Source organism: the organism of the source record quoted next, unplaced genomic scaffold (genome assembly GCF_019419815.1).
Source record: "Pyrus x bretschneideri cultivar Hongxiangsu unplaced genomic scaffold, Pyrus_bretschneideri_v1 Contig31, whole genome shotgun sequence".
NCBI classification, from domain to species: Eukaryota; Viridiplantae; Streptophyta; class Magnoliopsida; order Rosales; family Rosaceae; genus Pyrus; species Pyrus x bretschneideri.
The window spans coordinates 4,827,859-4,846,187 of record NW_025999624.1 but is presented as its reverse complement, the minus strand read 5'-3'; the positions used below and the strand labels follow the sequence as shown (position 1 = coordinate 4,846,187).

General features: G+C 35.6%; 1 protein-coding gene across 2 annotated transcripts; it reads right to left on the bottom strand.

Moving 5' to 3' along the window:
- Positions 1 to 3,985: 3,985 nt before the first annotated feature.
- On the bottom strand, positions 3,986 to 11,865 carry LOC103963915 (NAD-dependent protein deacetylase SRT1). Of its 2 annotated transcripts, XM_009376795.3 has the most exons (14): positions 11,630 to 11,865; positions 10,629 to 10,658; positions 10,435 to 10,527; positions 9,588 to 9,707; positions 9,097 to 9,197; positions 8,809 to 8,917; positions 8,071 to 8,150; positions 7,540 to 7,618; positions 7,376 to 7,429; positions 7,039 to 7,135; positions 6,209 to 6,291; positions 5,391 to 5,458; positions 4,707 to 4,809; positions 3,986 to 4,565 (listed from the first exon to the last, which is right to left on the bottom strand). In XM_009376795.3, the coding sequence occupies exons 1-14, from the start codon at positions 11,726 to 11,728 to the stop codon at positions 4,227 to 4,229; spliced, it is 1,455 nt and encodes a 484-aa protein (XP_009375070.2). In that variant the 5' UTR covers positions 11,729 to 11,865; the 3' UTR covers positions 3,986 to 4,226. The 2 variants fall into 2 exon arrangements, with proteins under 2 accessions (XP_009375070.2, XP_009375071.2); XM_009376796.2 differs by lacking the exon at positions 11,630 to 11,865 and having other exon boundaries at positions 9,588 to 9,712.
- Between the last annotated feature and the right edge of the window lie 6,464 nt (positions 11,866 to 18,329).

Sequence of the window (18,329 nt, the reverse complement as noted above, 5' to 3'; positions counted from 1 at the left end):
GTATCTACCATGTGGCACAAAAAGAGTCAAACGAGCAGTGATATTAGAGTGAAAAACTCGTACTCAAAATACCAGGGGCCTGTGGATCCATTTAAGCAACTTCGAGGGCTAGAAAATGTAGCCATTAATGATATTGTGGATCTTGAAGATGATTAAAACATCGAAGCATTTCTTGACACCCATGGACCTCAATTTGTGTATCATGCATGAAACTTATTGCTCAAGAGCCCTCTCGAGTGGAAGACAAAAATAAGCTTCAAGTCTTTAACATGTACATTCTCTTAAAATTTCATGTACTAAACTAATATTTACGATTTCACAATTTAATTATAATGCAGTTTGACTCTAATATGATTTACTGTCATTAATAAAGTTTTGAGTTAATTAAGTTCTGTCCAAATTTGGGGTAAATTTTTTTTACATATATCTAGACTTCATGTGTGGGTAGAATTTTTCACATTCCACCATAACTAGATTCGTCTACCGTACAAGTTCAAAGGAAATTACGTACAGGTCTAAGTTTTATAATAACTAATGTATCTATATTTATGTATTTGAATTGTGTACATTGGCAACCCAATTACAAAAGTCAGATTCTTCTTGCTTTTTTGTTTCTTGAATTCCAAGTAATTAATTCGATGGCAAAATGCTGAGACCTTGAGACAACCACAAAGAATGTACGGCCAATATGGCAGCATTTTCTGTGACTTGATCGAGGTTTGAAACATCAGAGACATGAACGGCCTTGAGAGCCATTGATTTTTATCTTGTAAATTTGCAGACTTGCAAAAATGCAAGCTATGGGAATTCAAGAAAAATGGGGACACTAAGAAATCCTCTCAATGCTGTGAGAGGATTAACAATCTTTCTGAAGCCAGGAATAAATTTCCTGTAGTAGCACTTCAATCCAAGAAATCCTCTTAATGCTTTAATGGAGGTGGGAATAGGCCAATTAGCAATAGCCTCCAACTTTGAAGGATCAACTCCAACCCTTTCTTTAGAAACTATATGGCCCATATACTCAACTTGGGTTTGACCAAATGCACATTTAGTTTTCTTGACAAACAAGTTATGGGCTTGCAAAAGTTGAAAGACCACTCTCAGATGCTCCACATAAGACTCCCAAGACTTGATGTACACCACTATGTCATAAAAAAAATACTAGAATAAATTTTCAAAGATAAGGTCTGAAAATTTCATTCATGAGACATTAGAATGTGGCTGAAGCATCGGTTAGCCCAAAGGGCATAACCAAAAACTCATAATGCCCATCATGAGTCCGAAATGCAGTCTTCTCAATATCACTTGGCTGCATTCGAATTTGATGGTAACTTGATCTTAGGTCTAGCTTAGAGAAAAACCGAGCTCCATACAGCTCATCAAACAACTCATCAATTAATGGAATAGGAAACTTGTCCTTAACAGTGATCAAATTAAGGCCTTTATAATCCATACACATCCATCAAGTGTCATCCTTTTTCCTTACTAAAATAATTGGAGAAGAATATGGACTATTACTCACCCTGATAAAACCAGCACCTAATAATTCTTGTACACACTTTTCAATTTCTGTTTTCTGTAAAGGACCATATTTGTAAGGTCACATACTAGGTGGTTTACTACCCTCTATCAAAGGAATTTTGTGGTCATGGGATATGTGAGGAGGTAAACAACTAGTAGTAAGAAAAACTACCTCATTATCGTGGAGAAGTTGTTCCAACTGATGAGATTGAGTTACAGATAGTACATGCTTATGTTCAACCATATCTTCTTGTTGAATTTGAAAGAGAAAGCACCCACAAATGATTCTTGGTGAAGTAACTTTTCCATAAGAAAGATAGAAACATCTTGAATGTGTTCACTAGGCGCTTCTGGACTTGAAAGACAGAAAGTGGTATTGCCCCTTCTAAACTTCATGTACAATTTATCAAAATCCCAAAGGACTGGACCCAATGTCCTTAGCCATTGAACACCTAACACCACATCACAACCTCCCAGAGTCATGGCATACAAATCAGTAGTACATTGATAATCTTGAATCTTGAGTGAAACAGCCCCTAAAGAACCTGTAGTGTTCACTTTTCCCACATCCGTAGTCTTAACACTAAAGGAGTGAGTTGTATTCAATTGTCCATTGATTTTCTTGACCAAAACAGAATCCACGAAGTAGTGGGAACTTCCAGAATCGATGAGTATTACCACATGACAAGTCTTAATACTACCAAGAACCTTCATGGTTTTAATTGACTTAGGAGCTGGGGTACCAAAAAGTGCATAAGCAGTAATCTCAGGTTCCAAATTCTCAGTGTCAAAGGCTTCATTATCACTCCCATACTAAACATCAGTCAATAAAATAGGCAAACCTTTTAAAAACTACAACACATGTTACTTCCAAAGGCTCACAAAAATTGACTAGAAGGAAATGAGATATACATCAAAAACCTTGTAAGTTCCAGCATTAGCCACTAAGGCACCAATGCTCCTGTTTAGTGACACCTGAAAGTTTGGGGTAAAAGAGTTTCATTTTTTATGGAGAACAACTACGATTTTATCTTGGTCTATGAAGTAGTTCGTTATTGTAATGCAAATCTTCTAAAAACTACAATATATGTTACGTGCAGAAGTTCACAAAGATTGACTAGTAGTAAATGAGGTATATTTAAAAAATCTTGTGATTTCAGCTTTAGCCACTAAGACACTAATGCTCATGTTTAGGGACACCTGAAAGTTTTGGGTGAAAGAGTTTGGTTTTGGTTTTTTTACTTATTTATTTTTTTCTTTTTCTATTCCTGAAAAAAAAATATATGTTTTTTTATTTGTAGATAAATCTTCCAAAAACTATGATATATATTACTACTTTCGGAAGCTCGCGAAAGGCTGACAAGTAGCAAATGAGGTATACATAAAAAACCTTGTAATTTCAGCATTAGCCACTAAGGCACAAATGCCCATGTTTAGTGACACTTGAAAGTTTAGGGTGAAAGAGTTTGGCTTTTTGTGGAGAAAAACTACAATTTTATCCCAGTTTATGAAGTGGTTTGTCATTGTAATGTAATTTCTTTTTCTGTTCCTGAACAATGTATTTTTTATTTTATTTTTAGGTGAATCTTCCAAAAACAACGATATATGTTACTTCCACAATCTCACAAAGATCGACTAGTAATAAAGCATATATACATCAAAAACCTTGTAATTTCAACATTAAACACTAAGATACTAATGCTCCTATTTAGTGACATCTGAAAGTTTAGGGCAAAAGAGTCTTTTTATTTTTTTGGAAGAAATGTTGATATTTTAATCTATGAAATAGTTTGTCATTGCAATGTAATTTCCTTTTGTATTGTCTTAAAAAAAAAGTTATTTGTAGGCAAATCATCCTACTATTTGATGATCATGTACTCTGTACTCTAATTTACAAAGCATATGCACAATTTTTAAAATCATTTGATAATACAAAAATGTTACAAGTTGCACTCATACATTGTTCTAATGACCATCAATAAGATTTCATTTTTCGAATTGTGATCCGATCCACCACTCGTGTTTCATACACCTAATTAGATATGCCAAAAAAAAAAAAAAAATACTTTGTTTCTCCGACAGGTGACGTTTGTTGGATAGCGACCGCCTGATTCAGTTTGTCTCAGACTTAGCACTACATTTTCCGGCTGCTGAAACTGAATCGGCCAGCCTGGTTCAAGCATCAGGTGTAATATTAAAAGGGGTGTGTGACAGTGTGAGAGATAAGAATAGGGGTGTAGATAGCAGTACCCTATTTCAAAACCGCGGTCTAAGCAAACTGAAACAGTCAGGGATTATGACAAAAGAAACAAGTTTACAACGAAGAGGAGAGAGCCTCTTCAATCACTCCACTCTTTGGCAACAGAGAATCTCCATTCACCCAAAAGCTTATAATCTCTAAGCCCTACGACAATGAGAGAGAGAGAGAGAGAGAGAGAGAGAGAGAGAGAGGAAAAACATTACAGAAGCAACCAAAGACCATGATTTTGATTATCATATTTGCCGATTAAGTTATAACAAGGGCTATTCATAGCTGGGGAGACTGAGGTGCAGCATCTAACAAAATTCACCCAGTTCCTACTAATCATGCTTTTCGTCAGTCCTAATGAGGATAAGATATTTACAAGAAAACCAAACACAACCAGTCAGTTTCTAAAACGTAGACGCCTATGACCTTACATCGATTTCTAGCTTTTCAGTACCGTTTACAAGTTCTTTTCGCCTAACCACCAACTATTCAATTTCTGAAACCTAGATTTGCGCCTGTGCACTTTTGATCTCTTCCTTGATGTTTCAAAACCATTGACACTTTCTTTTCTCCTTTTAACAGCATTACCTAGGGAACCAGCTTGCAAGGCTTCAGCAGTCATCCTATACCGGACAACATTCGTCACAATGGCATGTGCAATGACCTCAGTCTTTGGGGCCAGGATGACATTTCTCTCAACAATTGCATTCTGTCCACAGCATGATTCTTGAACTGCCGTGTGTCTGAGCTTTTGCAATATGGCATCCTTATCAAGCTGAAGACTATCTTCTGGAACCTGGCCAACAATAAGTCACAGTAACGTCAGGGTTCCCTTAGAACAAAAAAGGGAGATATACTTGATTTCAAAATCAACGATAACAAATTTCTCACAACCAACAGCATATAAGAGACAAGGTTCAAACTTCTAACTACTCACCTTAAGATTAAGAGGTACAACAATTTCTGTGGATGGACAACCACAACTATCTATAAAGTTGATTTTCAAAACCATATCAAACGATTTTCCCTGCAAGGTTCTCCTGATACATATCGAATACAAAAATGTGAGAACGTGACGTCGCTAGGATAGCACATACGTATTATATCATCCACATACATGAGACTGGAGTTTAATTTCTAAGAACAAGAAAGTGAGGAGTGATGATCTATGTCGAGGAGAGATGAGAAAATATATGTAGAGTGGCTCATAAAACAAAAATCTAAGCAATTTAAGAACATTTTGTTTTTAGCTTTGGTTCTATGTTTTCTTCCTCTCTTCCTCATCAACCTCATCTCTCTCCCTTACACCTTTACTGCATGCGTTTGATAAAAAAACAAAAAGGGACCAAACAGACCTAAACTATGGGAGTCTCCATGCAGATCACACCATTGAGAAATACAACTAAAGCCACTAGAATATATTTCACACTACAAAGCAAATTTCCGATCACAAAAATCAAACTGCTGGAGAGGACTGTAAAAATCTTTATGAAACGATCATACAATTTTCTCATCTTGAATAAAATCAATAGTTGACATAGTTTACAATCACTTCAAGTATGTATGGACCTATCCGATTTGAAATTCAAAATTGAATAGAAGCAATTCAGTTTAGCATTACCTTTTCAATTGAAATGGTTCCTTCTGTAGAATAGCTGATTTATACCCTTGATTGTCTAAGAAGGATATCTAGGATGTAAACATCACACGAGGGTTACCACCAAATACGGGAAAATGAAATATAACAAAAGAATAATTATGAAGGTGATGTCTTGTAGAAGAGGAATGTGTCCCTAAGCTCCCCACACACACACTAAGTTGATCAATCTCGAGATTAATGCAATGTTACTGTACTCAGTGCTAGAGTAAAAAAAGGGGAAATGTTACAAGAGATTTCTGTGGGCGAAGGTCAACTGCTTCAAATATTAGTCTACTATGGCTTGGGTGGTGGAGCAAAGCCGTAAGTTTCGACTACAAAACAAAACCATGTACCTAAAGATCTGGTCAGTCCAAAAATGACAAGCAGGCAAACATGCATCTATGAATTTGGAAAAGCTATATATAAAAAACATATAACCATTAGGGAATAAGCAGATCATTTCTGAGGGGCAGCAGTAAACAAGTTTCTTATCGCGGTGCTAGAATAAAAACGAAAGATATATTATATCCAACAAGATGTAGTGATTTCTTGCTTACAGCAGGGTTTCATAACTTCCCTACATTCACTAAGTCGATTCTATACGAAAAAATGTCAGGTTCATCCTTATAGATATAAAAGACAAGGGTCAACCGTTTTAAATTTACAGTTCTTTGATTCTATAGACAGGCCTGTAAAATACAAAAAAATCAAGATGAAAAATTTAAGATGTGGTCTGTCGGTAAAATGACAAGGAAGCAAGTAGCAAGATAAACAGAACAAGTGTCTTAAAGTAATTTCACCTCAATGGATTTGATAAATGGCAATGGAGCTTTCTGTCCATGTATACTTGCAACGCGGAGGCTCCAGTTCACATTCTTTTTATCTGTTAATGGACTAGGTGAGAAAGATGAAACCAAAGTGTGTACTGATTTGAGGACAACTCAAGGAACTACTGGGACTTCTTACATCATGTGTAGGAACTAAAACAAGTAATTAGAGAGTAGTCCATTCCCATATATAGGGTCTTAGAATGTATTTATCACCAGAAATAAAACAAAGCATTTGCAAACGTAGACATGCAAACAATATTTAGTGCTAAACAACCACTATGGCATTACCCAAAAAGATTAAGCTTTTAAGGGCCAACAATGTGTATCCAGCTAACACATTCTGCATGTGGATAGGCTAAGAAATGCTGAGAGATAATCATATAGGTGCAGCCCTGTCCACCATCATGCAAACCAACAATGGATTGCAGAATGGGGATGGAGGTTTCAAACCCATTACCTCCCGCAAACCAAGGCTCGGACACCTTGATAGACAACCACCCCACACATAATTTATATGTCAATGTCATTTATGTCCTCGGACCAAAAATGTATATAAAACTAACACTAGAATATTGCTCTGCAGAACAGCGGTTACAAATGGATGTCAAAGCTGGAAAAGGTCAGCGGAAAAAGAAGAATGAAATTCAGTGTTAGATCTAATAGCAAACCCGATGACATAAATGATATTGACAACAATGACATATAAATTAATAATACAGAGTTGTAAATTTAAAACAAGCATGCATGTGTCTCTCTTCACCTTGTTCAAAATAGTTAACACAGTAAGCATGAATCCGTACCTAAACTCAAGGCTTGAGTTAGAATGATCTGAACATGATCTATCCGGACAAATGGAGGAATCTTCAGATTCAGAAAGTCCATGACACCTGAAATAACCTGTTGCAGAAATGGATAAGTAATATGAGTGTAGGAGACAGAATCAGAATGTTGAAATAAAATAAACAAATGAGAGCTCTGCATTCTGATTCATGCATCTATTGATAAAGCCTAGATAAGACTTGATGGGATGCACGCATGTGCGATATGCATAATGGGTCATAACAAGACTTCCATCAACAGTGAAGGTGACTAAGGCTTGTCTAGTAAAAACTACACTGATCATATACATTTCAATACCGTATCAACGAGTCCATGGATCACTAAATTTGCTTTCTTGTCCTTTGGAGTTTTCTGTGAAGTAGAATAAAGCATGTAATAAAGAACTGTTAATATATTTCAAGTGACATCTCCAATATTTACAGCCCATACACAACAGCCGTAATCGTGAAGGTAATAATTACCTGAAGGTTGACAATTACAATCTTTCCTCCACCACGGAGCGATTTCAGAGGAAGATTGCATGCTGGAGTGATCTGCAAACTGCGGAAATAACACCAATCAGGAAGAACTTCATGCCCTAAACCATTTATAGCCTGATTCATTCCTTTCTTGCTCTAGTTTCAGTAACATGATTAATTTTCAATTAGGCTTTAAGCTTAAGCGTTCTGTGTGAGGTCCATCAGAGCCACAAAGTAATAGTAATTATCACATATTATCATTATATAAAGTACTTCAAATATTACTAAATGCAAATATAAATCATAGAAGAAGATGAACCAACATAAACTTTTGAAAAATTACAATTTCCAAATAAAAAATTGTGAGAGTGCAGGCCCACTTAATCCGCATCCCTCATAAGGTATGAAAGGCCCCATATATTCTGGATAATTTGAGGCAAAGAAATAAAAACAATTCGACCAAACCAAGAAATGAGATGCTTACGAAAGTTATGCTAGAGTTGAGACAGTTAAATTAGGTAACTCTTTTATTACCTTGTCCCCAAACATAATACAACATCAGCCATCCTGCAGTGCTTCTCAGCCAGATCCATCTCCTTTGAGGGCAATGCATCCTGCATGGAAATCAAAAGAAAATGAGTGCTTCTCACAAACATCTATTTTCAAAAAATGCATGAACAAGCCACGATCCCTGAAATTCTCCCTACTTCTCAAGCCTATATGGCTGAAAGTGATGTACAAATTGAATGCAATTATATATTTTACTTTTGACTCTTGGTCAAAGATTTCCCACGTGGACAAAACTAATGTGGTAAATCAACCTCCACCGTCTGACATGGGCCGTCATGTACTTACATTTTGCTAACTACATGCCTTGCGTATTGAACATTTTCTTATATAGGAAACACAAATTTTAGAGGTACACAGAACAGAACTACAAACAGAGATGAACGACCACCTCCTCGGTAAAGCCTACCACAAAATTACAATAAGCAAAAACACTAATTCCCAACCAATCAAGTTATATAATACTAGGATGAACATTCCACAAATAATTACACAATGATACCCAAAATGAGGCAAAGGATCTATTTCCGAAACCAAACACTTAAGTGAATGTGCTTAATCCAAACACCTAGCATAACCTTTTTCTAATGATAGGAAAAAAAGATTAAATCAAAACTAAACTGACCGATTAATAAAATGAAAGCCAAGAATAAATTTCTTCTTCATGGGCATCCAAACAGAACATAAATTATTAGTAAGCAATACCTCCCAGTCAAGAACTGTATCCTTAAGCCTTGCTCTACAATTTTCATCTGAGCACCGTCTTGAAGTCTCCTTCAGTCCAATAGTCTCAACCTCAAAATCCCTCAAATATCTTAACAAATTTAAATCACGAAATTAAATTTTGATAAAAGAAAGACAAAAGAGCCAAGTTATGAAGCAAACAAAATATTAACTTCTGTAGACTAAACCTTTTCCGACCTCAATCCCAAGAAAGGGAAAAATGATGAGGAAAGGCAACGATAACAGGATGATATAAAAAGAAAGCCTTACTCTACTCCACAAGAAGGGCAGATTTCCAGAAAGGAGTTACCATGTAACTCGGCAAGTTTCTCCCTTGGTATTCCAGATCGAAGATGAAGACCATCAACATTCTGGCATTCAGAACATAAAAGGTAATAAAAATGTAGACATTAATGAGGTATTTATGGGGGTGTAAGAATGAAAGACGAAAATAGGGCAGAAATAGTAACATGGTCAGGCAGAAAAATAATACAAACACAAAGGAATTATCAAGGTGTCCCTGCCCCAGCAGAAAAGAAAAACATAATCAAACTTTCTAATAGTAAAAAGAAAATGTCCTTCCCCCAGTCCCAATATAGGAATATGACACTGGAGAAATGTAGCCTTAAAAACTTGAAGATGCTAGCATCCAAAGCATGACAGATATTAAGCCATGTGAACAACAAATCTGAAAAAAATTATCAATAATTTTCAACATAAAGAAATTGTGCAAGGTAGCCCAAGAATGAAGTAATGTGTACCTGGCTAATTACAAACTTCAAAATTCCAGCTCTCTCCAGTTCAACCAAAGCCACATGAGTCAAGCTAGGCATTGCACGATGAAATGGCAATGATGCTTCAGGCAAGGCTTTGCCTTCACGCTGCACTAGTAAACAGAAATCAGCAACATCCACAGTGCTCCGCAGATGTATGACTGCTTCTATCTTTTGTAATTATTATTTTGATATAATTATGCTTGTGTCTCTTACAGCTAGGATAAGCCAAGAAGGGCGAAACAATGAGGACTTTTTTTTACTCAGTTTCTTATGCAAATGTAACTAATGACTACATTACCAGAATTCGTTCCAAAATCAAGTTCTAAAAGATCGCTAGAAGACCAGAAGAGTTAAAGACAGAAAATAAGATCCTTGAGTATTTGAAATCAGTTGCTCCTCTCTAAGTTAGTTATTTCAATGGTTGATGTAGCACATGCCTTTTCTGTAAGCTTAATCTTATAAATCCACTTTTTGTTCAGAATGGCTCAAATAGTCAATTATAAGTAGTATCCGAGCATGAATCCATGTTTGATGTGTTTATAAAAAAATAACTAGAAAATTGTTATTTTGCAACGATGAAAGAGTGATTGGGATTCTTTTTTCTTATAAGAAACGAACTTTATTTGTGAAAAAAGATACATCTGGTTTGGATAAGAAGTCCATCATAATTAACATAAGACCTTCAAAACTCAAATCAAAATTACTTTCAATACAAAACTCCCCTCCAATCAAAGAGTAAGCGCACCAAAAGAATGTCATTAACTTTTAAACAAGAAATCCCAAATAGAAACTTTAACTCTACATATTTGATATGAGGTTTTGGGATTCTCACCTGCAGAGTCCAAATTCCCTTTGGACCTCGAAAATCAGGTATACCACAAGAGGTCGAGATTCCTGCACCTGTAAACACCACCAGATGCTTACTCTGCAAGTACAGAGATTTTTTTTAGAGAACTTGATTAACTAATATCAAATATGAAATATACATAGTGGGTATCATGATAAATGGAATGTGTAGGTCCAAACCTTTTGCACCAACATGGCAAGCCGCTCAATCTCCCATTGCCAAAAAAGAAAATAGATGCATACACATGATGTTAGCATAATACGCATATATTAGGACACACGAATGAAAGATCATGATTCATGAAGCTAAGCACACACAGCACAAAAATATGCAATGGAAATTGCAGTTAGCAAGCATATCATAGTACCTTTAAAAAATGTTTAAATAAATCTGTAAAGTATCAATAAAGATTATCGCAATGTCACAATTATGGGAACTAATGGATAATCCAAGACTTCTAAATTCTTCAAAAGATATGTAAGTCATGAATACCAACAGAAAAATGCAACAAAGGAACAAGACAAATCTGACCATATTGCCTTAAAAGTTGAATCCAAGAAAACCAAGCATGTATTGGGTTAATATCAAAATAGTACAATCATGGTTCAGGTACAACCATCAGCACACCTAATTTGTTGGATATAAGATTTTTAAAGGAAAGCACCACTTTGGAGCTACCAATGCGCAAAAACCATATCACAGAAAAACTACAGGAGAAGATAAATAAATATGAAATAAAATCAATCATAGAAGAGAAGGAAAAGATTGTATCTTTGTTTCACTCCACCAGCATACTTCAACTACATTACAACCGAATGTGTTAACTGTTAAGCTGATAAGGTATACCTCCTTAAGACTATAGATGTTTGGGATCACCAAAACACAGGTATGGAAGTAATGCCGCAACCAAGAAATGGGTTAACAAAGCTCAACTCATTGATCAAAACACCAAGTAAAATTTAATCACAATGCAAATAAATGCCTCAACCCAGATATCAGATCTTAATCAGCATGTAAATTTTAGGAACAAATCAATCTTCCCCGGCAAAAAATGCCATAATTGCAGCAAATGTAAGCAAAAAACCTAACTATTATTCATCAGAACTCCAGAAGATCAACAAAGACATCAACTTTAAGAAGAAGAAGTAGCAATTTAAAACAAAACCGAAAAGATTCTCACTTTTTCTTGCAAAACTTGAGGCATGTCGAAATGTTCTGTCATTCCGACTTGGCCCACATCTTCTATGTAGGAAAGCTTCTCTGCATAACCCAAGGACATGGTCACTCTGATGCTTCGTATACCACCTTCGCCCTGTACCTCTCTCTCTCCTCTCTGTGAAAGTTTTGATCAAAAGGTGGAGAGTGAGAGGCCCTTTTGCCTTTCTTTTTTTTTTTTTTTTTTTTTTTTCCTGTTTCTTCCCTCTCTATTGCAATACAAGTAATTTTGTCTCAGCAATTTTGATGGTTAAGAGCATCTTCAAAAGAGATATTAAAAGATAAATGTTAAATATTAATTTGATGTTGATGTGATTATATTAGATTTACTCTTTTTCCAACCGATATGTTTCTTTGTGATAAATGATATATGTAGGACCCATTTTAAACAGAAATCAATTAAAATACATTTTTCAAGATCTATAATTAGTACATTAATAGAATCCACATAATAAAATAATTAAAAAAATTGACATCACCTTCTCTCATATGTCAAATTTGACATATGAAAACTCATATGTCAATCCACATAGGATTGACATATCGGTTGGAGCTCACTTTTACCTTCAAATTTGATTATATGGAATTCCATCTAGGATTTGACATCTCCTTTAGAGATGTTCTAAGAGCAGCTCTAAAAGAGATGTCAAAATATCCAAATCAGAAAAAACGATAACAAAATACAGCATTAATGTTTTCCAACCGAGAAGCCAAATCTAATGTGGCATGACATGGATTGAGATCTCTCTCCCTTGCTACCAAATTTAACAGCAACTTCAAATCTTTTTAATTAATTATTAAATACTTTTTATTAATTTTTTATTGATTTAAACTATTATCCTTTTGTTTCTTTTCATTCCCAATGCAAAGAAAATACATACGAATTATTATTTTATGTTTAAAATTTGACATATCGGTTGGAGATCAAAAATTTAAAATATGTCAAAATGCCATGTAAGCCTTAAAATTTAAATTTTAGGTTTAAAATTTGACATCTCATTTAGAGATGGTCTAAGGATTAATTAGGATTAATCTTTTTCTCCATAAATATATGAGTTTAAACTTCAATTTCAGCTGTTGAAGAAAGAGAATATTTTTGCTCACCAATATCAACTGATATAGATACTCATCACTTTAGTTATCACGGTTTAATGAGTTTAGATTTCAAGATTTGTGCAATGGTTAAACACAAATCTTAAAATGTAAACTCACAACAATAATAAATAGGGTTGTAAGCAAAAATGCACTCTTCAAGAAAAGTGATGATTTGTGTTTTCTAAAAAATATATACATAATCAACTAGCACTATAATTTAGTTGTTGAGGCCCAAAAATGCCTCACGCAAGCCCAACCAAGCTTTAAAGCCCAATTGTCATGCAAGCCTGTATTCAAGCCCAAATACATACAAAGGTGAGGGATCGAGGAAGAAATATACATCGTAACATGTCGTGCCACAGTAATTAGACCTGGATCTACGCCATGCCTATTTATCAAGCTAGTCACTAATCACACTAAGCACAAACCACATGTCTAAGGCTTGTCAAGTGAATTGTGGTGTGGATGGTTACTGAAGTTCATTTGGCCTACATGGAGTCAAGATTGTAGAAGACTTTGGGTTGCTTGGGAGCCCAAAAGTCCAAGCCCATGGCCTTTGTATTCCACGTAGGTAAGTTTGAGAGAGAATTAGCCTAGTTTGCCTCTTTCCCTAGCAAGCCAACCTTCTTAGTTAGGACCAAACCAAATTCCTGCATTAAATGTATGCTAAACCTAGCAAGTCAGACATTTAATGCTGACTTTCCTTCCCAGCTTGCATAGACAACCAACGCGCAAAAGCCAAAAGGCGCGCTACCAAAAGTAGCGCATGCGGAAAGCCAACCTGGGAAAGCCGTGCCTCGGGAAGAAGCAAACTGCAAGGCTCAACAGTGCAGTTATGTTACATAAAAAAGGGAATAATAGGAGAGTTAGGGAGAAAATAGGAGAAGACCAAGCCACAAAGGGAGATTTCCTTTAAGCCTAGAGAAAGGCCCTTCACTTACATAAGGAGGGAAAAACCATTAGAGAAAGGAAAATGATTACAGGTAACACAGGGAAGATAGAGAGAATGCAGAGAAACAGAGTCAAGAAGTAACACCCAAGAAACATACCAAATGAACCCTATTAGCTCAGAAATATCCTTTAAGCCTCAAGAATCATCATCCATACAACCTTAGTATTTCCCACAACCTTTTACTAAAATCCTAGCCATCATAAGCCTTGCTACTACCTTAGGAAACCCAAATTATCTCCCAGAAAACACCATGCAACCATGCAACCATGCCAACTCTTTCTCTTCATGCTAAACTGATGAACTTCTAACTTCCACTCCACACTACTCTTGATCAAGTCATTATTTGCCTAAATCATGTTATCTTCGAGTCGTTGATCCAACTGAGATATTTCCTAATGCAATCTAACTTTTTTCGAGATATCCGGAACTTAGTACAAGGGAGACAAGAAGATGTTCTCAAAACCCAAGTTCACCTCGACCTAAAAGTCCTCCAACATTAATGGTATTTTTTTTATTTGTAAGTGAAATCTTTCATATTCGACTAATGTGGATGACAATAACATATTAATTTATGCTAAGTTTGATACCGAGTAAGCAATTGGCATATTGTGTGGCTTAATCCAACCATCTCTCTCCAAGTAGATTATCTCACTTCCATGTATCAACATATATATACATAGTCCAGATTGGGGGACCCATTTTTTTGGCACATATTTTAACACAATTTTTTTGGGCTTGTTTCGTAACTTCTCTCAGGATCCAAACTATCTATATTTTAATATATCATCCATAGATCATTGTTGCAAAAATTTAGACAATCCAAAATCATTAAAACGTTCGTTGGTAGTGAAGAAAATGGACCACTACAATTATACAAAAAAACACTAAAATGAGTACCGTTTGATCCAATAATCATATAAATATCTTAATGGTTTTAATTTGCCTAATTTTGTGCAAGCATGATCTATAAATGGTAAATTGAAATAGAGACGGTTCAATTTCCTTCTAAAAAGTTACGGATTGAGCCTTACAAAATGTGTGTAAAAAGAGTTACGAAGTAGCACTTTGGATGTTGTATGGGCTTCACCTTGTTATTATATTTTATTTTAATTGGGTCTGCAAGGAGTCGTAATTATGCAAGGGATTGAGGTCATGAGCATGGGTTAAGCTTAAGGACATGGGTTGAGACATGGACCAAGATAAAAAGGAATTTAAAACATACATTCAACCCAACAACATATCCACATGCACATAAGGCGAGGAACAAGATAGTATTGGTGGAGAGTGAACTCAAATATCACCCACAATGTGACATGATCAAGAAATAAGAAAATGGACGAAGTGTAAGAGTTCTACTCTTAATGTGAGTGAGACAAAAATAAGAATAGTGTGGTAACAATTTTTTGCCGCCTTCAATCTTAACAAAAATATACCTGCAAAACAATCAACATCTTTGATCAAAGATCTAAGCCTCTCACCCTCACGAGGTGGGGGCAGGTTATGCAGGTGAATCTCCGATGTCTAAGTTAGTTTCTCTAAAAAGAGTGAGCGTTTAGACTTGTATAGTAAGCACATAACTTACTAAATTTTGGAGGAGCTGAAAGTACTTATCGTGCAGTGTACATGGTCGGCCATGGGGTTAGGGTTTTGTCTTACACATGAAAAAAAAAGGGGGGGGGGGGACCCTGAATATGGTGCGTTGAATTTCCACAAGAACTCGATTGTGATGGCGTTTTTGTCCTTCCATGTGAAAAACCATATCCTTGAATTGCCACAAGAACTCGATTGTGATGGTTTGTTGAAGATGTGGCTGGAGCAATGGTTTCAACATATGGGTTCGTGATTGCTAAGGATGAATGAAATTCGTTCTAGGCAACCATCTCATTGTCTAGCTCCGAATCTTCTTTCTTATGGTGAATGGGCAACAATGATTCGTCATCCAACTTCAATTCATTTTCCTCTTGATATGGCAATAAACCATCACTCAAAGATTCTAAAGATGGCACATGTAAAAATGTAAAACAAAAGGGATAATCCAACACAATGTTTGAAAAAAATTCAAGTGAATTAGAAGATTGGGAAAAAGATTCAAATTCAAGAACTTTTCTATGTATATAGGCACATCTAGATTCCAATGATTGTTCAACATTCACATCTTGACCATCACCACATGGTTGTTCATTTAGCCCTTGGACAATCTGTCACAATTGAATTTCCAACTTGGTGAGTGCAATGGAGTGTTCTTGAATCATGCTACTCATTGATTGTTGAAATTGCAAAGTGCTTTGAGCAAGTAGCTCCAAAGTGTCCTCCAATGAAGTGTCAAGAGGGGGCTGATGTGGTGGAGGTGCAAATGCTTGATTTGGAGCTTCCATGTTTTTCCAAGAGTTATGATCAAAGTTCCTCCAAGCAAGGCTGTATGTATTTGGCAATGATTGTAGTGGCCCTTGATTAGAGAAACACATGCGCTGTGAGTGCTCTTGAACAAATATAGGAAACTCATCTCTCCTTGGCAAAATTAAAGATGATGGCTAGTTTTAGCACATAATGGACATTTGCCATACATCTTGGTTACAAACTGAAATCAAAATAAACTAAATTGTAAATGAAAAATCTAAACTAAGAAAACAAAAACAGATAGGGTTTATAAAGAGAGCAATTAGATCGGACTGAGATCAGTCCCTGGCAATGGCACCATTTTGTTTGTTATTCCTTTCAAGTGCAAATATAAGGATAATATAGTAGCACAAGTAAGGGTGTCGAACCATAGGGACTTATTGGACCTCTACAAATTACGAGCTTTATGTGAACCATAAATAAACAATGAAACTAACAAATTGAGTTTGGATTTTGATTTGAAAAGTACAAAAACTTAAAATGCAGAGATGTAAATTTGAATAATAGAATGATTCAGAAACGATGGCAATGGAACTAGGGAAATCGATTTCACCATTACAAGCTAATTCCATGAAAATTAAGACAAAACATATTCAACTCTCCAATCTGAAACAGGGTTTTGTTTTACTTATTTATGATCTTCCATTTGATATGTGGTTGTGATCAAGTACTCCTAATTTGCAACCTAGTTGTGATGTTCAACTTAGATTACCAAATAAGAATCCATTCAGAACAAGAAAACTTCAAAGAACCTAAGAAATCACATGGCAAGATGTATGCATAGCAGTTTCTTCATTCGTTCACATGTCTATCAAGATTAAGCATGATGTGTACTATAACCTTAATCAAATAATTCATAAGCAGCCATAATGGTGATCAAACATTAATATTATCAAACAAATTAAACTATAAAACCAGTGAATGAAACAAGAGCACATATTGGTAGTTTGAATACTTTAACTTAATAACATAGAGTAGTTTTGCAGGGTTACATCGAAATCCCCAACTATGAACTTAATTACATAACATGAGCTACAAAATATATAAATATCAAGAATAACATGAGTGAAATTAAAGTTCATAGAAGAAACCCCTTGAAGCAATTCTGATGTTGAACTTCTCCAAGAATGTTCTAGATGGAATGGGATTCGAATGAGATCAGTTGTGTTTGGAAAAAAGGCTAAAGAAAGAGAAGAGAGAGACAGAGCTTTGGGCATCCCTAAGGAGGAGCTTCCTCTAAGTGATTTGAAAGGCCCTCTTTTATGGGGTAAAAGAGGCTGCAAGATATTTTGTTGTAAAATAATGGAATATGGGGTTCAAATGGTTTACATAGCTATCCCATCAAGCACATGGAAATATTTGTTTGTAAAACTCATGCTCTGCTGTCTTTCCATAGCTTTGCAACCCATGCTCACATGTTAGCAGCTTTTGCACACCCATACTCACATGTTAGTAACACATGAGAAACTTTTATTTGAACTTCTCTCCATGTTTTTGTAAGGGTTAGCTCCAGAAATGGCTTGTTTTCACTTTTTCTCCCTTTAACTTGATCCTAAAGTACATGTAACTGCATACTAACACAAAACAAGATAAAATGCAACCATTTTAACTCAAAAACATCACAAAGAGACTACAAATGGATGATATAAATACATGAAATATATGAGTGATCACATGGCGGCATCCCAATGGCCAAGGTTTGTCATTCGTTGGATGTATCAAGAAAGTATATTCTCAATATATTAATTAGGAGATAATATCTTCGGATAATGGTTAGAATATCCCTAATTAATTGTGATAAGGATTCCTTAATATGGTTGATCTTATTGTATTAAAGATGGGATTTAGAAATTAATCATATATTTAATACGTTTGACTTTTCCATGCCACCAGCAGGGGAGCTTTAGGCAACTTTTAGGGCTGCTATGCTACACGTGGGAATATTTGTATGCCCTGTCCATTTAATAAAGACAATCTTGTCTATCTTGAGCAAAATTAGAGATTCTCAAGGGCCTATTCTCTTATGTTGAAGTTGATCTAATTTGATCCATTCCATTAAGTCTTAGAAATGTGGGTGATTGTCTAAAGTGGTATTTTGAACATAAATGTGTCATCTCTGTCAAATCGGCATATCACGTTGCTAGGAAGATCATGCCGACCTTGAATGGGCTTCTACCTCAGCTGGTGTGAGCTCAACTTAAACTCTCTGGTCTAATATCTG

Coding starts and splice junctions, on each gene's coding strand:
- LOC103963915 (XM_009376795.3), bottom strand. CDS start 11,728: ATGTCCTTGGGTTATGCAGAGAAGCTTTCCTACATAGAAGATGTGGGC. Junction 9,708..10,434: donor AGGGAATTTGGACTCTGCAG/GTGAGAATCCCA, acceptor TTACTAGTGCAG/CGTGAAGGCAAAGCCTTGCC. Junction 7,619..8,070: donor GTATTATGTTTGGGGACAAG/GTAATAAAAGAG, acceptor TTATTTCCGCAG/TTTGCAGATCACTCCAGCAT.